At 35.8% G+C, this 6,772-nt stretch overlaps 1 protein-coding gene across 1 annotated transcript in view; it reads left to right on the top strand.

The window, feature by feature from the left end:
* The window catches only part of LRRC63 (leucine rich repeat containing 63), a 118,618-nt gene that overhangs the window by 90,925 nt on the left and 20,921 nt on the right, over positions 1–6,772 (top strand). The window contains exon 6 of the mRNA XM_005861409.1: positions 1,646–1,729. Coding sequence (XP_005861471.1) covers positions 1,646–1,729 — 84 coding nt within the window. The remainder of the gene's footprint in view (positions 1–1,645; positions 1,730–6,772) is intronic.

Here is a 6,772-nt window from a genome sequence, read left to right as displayed (position 1 = left end):
GTTGGAGTCCGCAGCAAGCAAGCCTCCCTGCTAGCTTCAGTGCCTGGCTGCCGGACGCCATCTTGGCTGACAGTTAATTTGCATATACTCACTGATTAGCCAATGAAAAGGGTAGCGGTCGTACGCCAATTACCATGTTTCTCTTTTATTAGTGTAGATGTGTAAGTTCTATGACTGTGATAAAGAGAGAAACAGAAGAGGCTGCTCATGCAGTCTGAAGATTTGGGAAGAATTCCTTGGAAGAGATGATAGCTGAGCCAAGACTTAAAAAATGAAGACATTTATTGAACACTCAAATTTTGAGCAATTACATTTCATATTTGGAAATATATAAGAATTGGCTAATTCAGGGAATTTTAGCAAATACTGGTAAAGGCTGGATCATAGGTGAATGTGGTGGAGTGGGATAAGTAGTCTGTGGCCAGATCATGTGGACCATTATATGATACACTAAGATAGTAGGAAGTTAATGAAATATTGTCCTCATATTGCTTTTATTAATGTTTATGCAAGTAATTTTTCATCTTTTATTTATGTGGAAAACAGGAAGGTATTTGAGAACAGCATATACAAAGCTATATTTACTAGGGATTTTGATAAATGCTATACTTAGCACTTCAATTTCAGTCTTGAAGAACCAACTGCCATTCCCAAACCTTATGGTACAAGGTTCTCTGTGTTACAGTCTTTGTGTTTTTTGGTTCTTCTTTTTAGTAATGCTTAGCTTAATGGAAAGGAAGACCAAAGGTACTTCACTAGGCAAATCGTAATGCAACTGCACTGGGTTGAATAGTGTCTCTCAAAATTTCATGTTAATGCAGAACCCCATCGTGACCTTAGGAAATAGAAATCTACAGATGTAATTAGCTAAGTTAATATGAGGTTACTGATTTAGGGTGGGTTCAAAATCAAAAAAATTGCATCATAACAAGAAGAAAATATGCAGACAAAGGCATAGATTGGAGTTATGCTGTCATAAACCAAGGAACACCAACAATTGCTGGTAGCAAGGGGCAGTTACTTCTTTAGAGCCTCCAGAAGAAACCAGCCCTTCCAGCAACTTGATTTCTAACTTCTAGCCTCATGAACTGTGAGAGAATAAATTTCTATTTTTTTTTTTATTTCAGCTCTAGTAAATAAATACAGCAAACAAGAAAAAAATATACCTAAATGTTGTTAGGAATTTCTCAAGTGATTTTTTCTAGATGGGACTTTATTCCAAACATTTCAAACCAGACTTAATGGATAGATGAATAAGTTTTAGGAAATCTTATTATAATTAAATCATCTACTAGTATAATGTGAAAAAGTCTATATAAATTTCAAGATCTTAGAAAAATATTAGTGTCCTTCTACCAGTGGTTCTCAACCTTCCTAATGCCGCGACCCTTTAATACAGTTCCTCATGTTGTGGTGACCCCCAACCATGAAATTATTTCCATTGCTACTTCATAACTGTAATTTTGCTACTGTTATGAATCATAATGTAAATATCTGATATGCAGGATGTATTTTCATTGTTCACGACCCACAGGTTGAGAACCACTGCTGCCTATGTATTTATTCAAATATTTAATTCTTATTTATGCTTTGTCATGACAAATAGATAATCATTTTTACAATTTATTTTCTCTTTCTATTTAAGGTTATTTTATTTGTCCTACCTTGAGGAACTTGATATTTCCTACAATAGTATTGCTTCTATTCCAAATGAAATCCAGAAACTCAGGTATTTTGGAAGTAATAAGTACACAAAAAATCATATTCTCCTGAAGGGTATATTTGGTGATGATGGAGAAAATTCAGTTCATTCATTTATTTAATAACCATCAACTATATGTAAAGCAGCCTGGCCGGTGTGGCTAAGTGGTTGGGCCTCAACCTATGAACCAGGAGGTCATGGTTCGATTCCCAGGCAGGGTCATGCCAGGTTTTGGGCTCAATTCCCAGTAGTGGACATGCAGGAGGCAGCCAATAGATGATTCTTTCTCATCATTGATCTTTCTTTCTTTCTTTCTTTCTTTCTTTCTTTCTTTCTTTCTTTCTTCCTCTCTCTCTTTCTCTTTCTCTCTCTCTCTTTTTTTCTCTCCCTCCCCCTTCCTCTATGAAAGCAATACAAAAATATATATTTTTAAATGTGAAGCATACAATTTACCAAAAGGTAATTTGAATGATTGGCACTCTGTGTTTTTAGGACATAACGTTTCCAATAATTATTTAAAGAACAGTACTGATGTCCACTAATAGAATGACAAGCTACTCCTGTCTATTTTTTCACCTGTGCTCCTGTAGTTCTTAACAGCTTTATTTTATTTTATTTTATTTTATTTTTGTAAGGAGATAGATATACACAAAATGCTAATAATACACAATGTAATTTTAATGCTAAGCTCCAATTCTTTCTCACATTAATCTTTTAAAAGTCTCTGAAGTTTATCTATATCCTTCTAGGTCAGTACCATACTATTTTGATTATGACTTTAGGATATTTTTAATAGCTATTAGGGAGATTAGATTTCAATAATAGTCTCTTAACTATTTTCTTTAGATCATGATCTTTAAAATATTTTATATAATTCCAAGCCCCTCCTCACCCAAAACACATAAACACAACATTGGGATTTTAATTGGAATTCCCTTGAGTTTACATATAAATTTTGAAGAATTCTCATTTCTGATGATAATAAATATTTTTGTCCTAAAACATAGTATTTTTTTATTTGTTCAGGTTTTATTTCATATTCTTCATAAGAATTTATTATTCACTTCACATAAGTCCTTTGTCTTTCTTACTAACCTTTCTAAGTATTTTATAATTGTGTTGCTACTGAGTATGTAGTATTTTCCCTAATTTTTTTCTAGCTCACTATTGCCAGTACAGAAGAGAAAAAAACTTGTGCTTCTTTACATTAATTTAAAATCCTTTTATGTAACCAAATTATTTTATTAGTTCTGGTTGAGTTTTACTAGATTTTCTTTGGTTTACAAGAAGCATAATCTTAACTTCAACAAAATTACATAATTTGTCTCTACTTTTCTAATATTCATACCAATTATTTAATTTATTTGTATTTTATTAGGGGAATTGAAGCTGTTCACATTTGAAATCCCTTCCATTTTACTTTGTATTTACTATCTATTTACTTTCTCCTTTTCCTATATGTTTCTTTAATATTTTTTTCAGGATGTTATTTGTTCTCTTTTTTCTTCCTTGTTAATTTCAGAAATCTACTGTACTTTTCAGTGTCTTACTAGCTATAATTTCTTTCCCAAAACTCATAAACAAATACATTTTTCTTTAATATCTTACAAAAACAAGCTAAAAATCCCCTAGCATCATAGTCTGTCTCCTCACTGCTGTGTTCCACCAATAGTTAAGACCTTTAGAATACTTTCATTTTCCTGCTTTCCTGAGTTCCTTCTCAATGCACTTACCCCTTATCTAGTTATAGATTTTGCTGAGACAGTTTAGGAACTTTTATTTCAGATTCTCATTAGTATTTTTCCTTTCATTATGTCTCTTTACTCAAAGAATATTTATTTAGCACTTAGATCTCACAAGCTTAACAAATAAAGCAATGTCTCTCATTGGTGGGCAATCTCACATTACAGCCCTTTCACAAGCAGTTTCCATCCTCACATCCTCCTATAGCAGTGATGGCGAATCTTTTGAGCTCGGTGTGTCAGCATTTTGAAAAACCCTAACTTAACTCTGGTGCAGTGTCACATATAGAAATTTTTTGATATTTGCAACCATAGTAAAACAAAGACTTATATTTTTGATATTTATTTTATATATTTAAATGCCATTTAACAAAAAAAAATCAACCAAAAAAATGAGTTCGCGTGTCACCTCTGACACGCATGTCATAGGTTCGCCATCACTGTCCTGTAGCTTCCAGAGTTGCACATGAGGTATCTGCTGCCAGTTTAATTTCTTTTTCTCTTTACGTGGTTCTTATTTTTGTCTGGAAAGACTATGGTTTTCTCATTATCCTTGATCTTCAGAAATTTTGTCAGATTATGCTTAACAGTATGTCTTTTTTTATAATCTGTTTAAAAGTTTCCTGCATCCAATTTCACTCTGGTAGGGGGCACACCAACAAGCAATTCTTGGACACTAGCTGGATGTATTACAATTCAACTCAATTCTGACACTGTCTCCCTGGAGACAGCATTAGATCCCACTGGTTGTAGGCTCAGTCCCACAAGACTGCCCCACTTCAGATGCCTCTAGGAAGCCTCGGTTGTAAATCAGAGGTTCCCACAAGCCTTTCTCAGGTGTAATTAATTTGCTAGAGCAGCTCACAGAACTCAGGAAACCTATTTACCCTCTAGATTACCAATTTATTACAAAGGATATATATTTAAAAATACAAATGAACAGCCAGATGAAAAGATACATAGGATGAGATCCTGGACAAAATAGCTTCTGTCCTCATGAAGTTTGGGGCTCAGTACAGTTGTACAGTGAAGTGTTCTGGTCCCCACACCTGGAAGCTCTCCGAATCCCCTCCTTTAGGGTTTTTATGGAGGCTTCACTACATAGGCATGATTCCAGGGGTCCTCAAACTTTTTAAACAGGGGGCCAGTTCACTGTCCCTCAGACTGTTGGAGGGCCGGACTATAGTTTAAAAAAAAACTATGAACAAATTCCTATGCACACTGCACATATCTTATTTTGAAGTAAAAAAACAAAACGGGAACAAATACAATATTTGTATTTGCATGTGGCTCGTGGGCCGTAGTTTGAGGACCCCTGGATTAGACCATTGGTGATTGATTCAACCTCCAGCCCTTCTCTGCTCTCCAGAAATGAGGGGTCCACCCCTCTAGTAATGGTTGGTTGTGCTGGCATCATGCACCATTCTCAGGTGCTTTCCAGCAGTCACCTCATTAACATAAACCTAGCTGTGGTAGAAAGGGGCTTGTTGTGAATAGCAAGACACCCATTTTATTTTTATGGTTCTGAAGCAGTTTCAGAAACTTAGGAGACCAAAAATAACAGATGTTCCCATTGCTCCTATTGCTCAGGAAATTCCAAGTGTTTGGGGAGCTGTGGGCCAGAAACTGTGGATTCAGAACTAATATATATGAGAAATATATTTTGGTCATCTGAGTGTCCAAATATATGTTTCTTATGAATCATGATATCACGTCTATTTTTATTGGAATTTAGTGAACTCGTCTAACCAGCCAGTTCAAGAAGGCATTTATCTGTTATACTATCAACAATAAAAAATATATCAAACTTTTTTTAAATTAAGAAATGTTTCATTATTGCCTCTCCTACTCCATCTGTTTTATTTTCTCTTCCTGAAGCATCTATTACTTACATGGTAGGTATCCTGGATCTGTCTTCCATGACACCTACATTGTTTATCATTATTATTTTTAAAAATGCTCTTGCTCTATTTCAGTTATTTCTTCTACTTATTTCAGTTATTCTATTTTGTCTTTACCTCTAACTCAGATCTCTACCAATACCATGTTCTTCTTCAGTTCATCCACTTAATTTTTTCAGTTTTACAAATCATGTATTTTGGTTCAAGAATGTGTGTGTGTGTGTGTGTGTGTGTGTGTGTGTGTGTGCGCGCGCGCGCGCGCGCACGCGCACGCGCACACACACGCTCTATTTGAATCTTATTGTTTCTCCTGCTCCAACTTCTTTTCTGTCTCCACAGAGAAATAAGTAAAGAAGTGCTTGCCTTAGGAAAATGGTTTTGTATGTTTTATTTCTTTTTCTCTTCTGGCTGCCCTATCTTCTGCTCAGGTCTAATAGCTCTGTGTGTGTGTGTGTGTGTGTGTGTGTGTGTGTGTGCGCGCGCTCTATTTGAATCTTATTGTTTCTCCTGCTCAAACTTCTTTTCTGTCTCCACAGAGAAATAAGTAAAGAAGTGCTTGCCTTAGGAAAATGGTTTTGTATGTTTTGTTTCTTTTTCTCTTCTGGCTGCCCTATCTTCTGCTCAGGTCTAATAGCAGTCTCAGAGTACCATTCAGAGCATCAAGAGTGTTAGTGGTGTAGCTGGAGGACGTTTCTCTGCTACCCAGGATGTCAGATGCAAACATTATCTCAACATGGAGCTCTTTAAATACTATTTAGCCTTAAAAACTAGTTAGCCTACTGAGCATCCCCAGAACTCTTTGAGAGGAAGGGTGCACCCATATTGGTGGGACCTCTAAGATAAATCAACTCAGGCAGGGCAGCCTCACCAATGGAGGTTCTGGGGACTCTCAGTGGCATTTCCCTAGTGTGCACCACACTTATTCCGATTGTCCAGAGGGCTCTCTGCTTCTGGCCCCTAGGTTGTGTTTGCTTTAGAGAAAAATGTGACTATGCCAGCTCTCTCCTTGGGGACCAAAGCGGAGCTAGGGTCTGGCTCACCCTTTCTAGACTGTGAGAAGCATAGTAGTCAACTGTGATGGAGGCACAAAGCTAGCTGAGGTACCCTCTTCTTAGCCTCATTGTCTTAAATACTTTATTTGACCATTATCAGCAGGAATCATAATTAAAAAACTTAAATTGTCTGTATAAGAGATGTGAAACTAGACTGCAAATGAGAATCTATAGCCACCACCACCCCAAAATCTTTATTTAAAGACTGTTTATTACCTAGTCTTTTTATTTAAAATCTATAGCTAGTTGGTTATATCAATATCTTCCCTCCTAATACATTTGACAAGTTGGGCCAGCTTTTTTTTTTTTTAATTTTGTTCTATTGCTTAAAATATTACAAAGAGTAGTACATATGTCTCCTTTTTTTCCCCTTTG

The sequence above is a fragment of the Myotis brandtii genome, unplaced genomic scaffold (assembly GCF_000412655.1).
Source record: "Myotis brandtii unplaced genomic scaffold, ASM41265v1 scaffold15, whole genome shotgun sequence".
NCBI classification, from domain to species: Eukaryota; Metazoa; Chordata; class Mammalia; order Chiroptera; family Vespertilionidae; genus Myotis; species Myotis brandtii.
The sequence above is the reverse complement of the archived record's forward strand: the minus strand, read 5'-3'. Positions and strand labels throughout refer to the sequence as shown.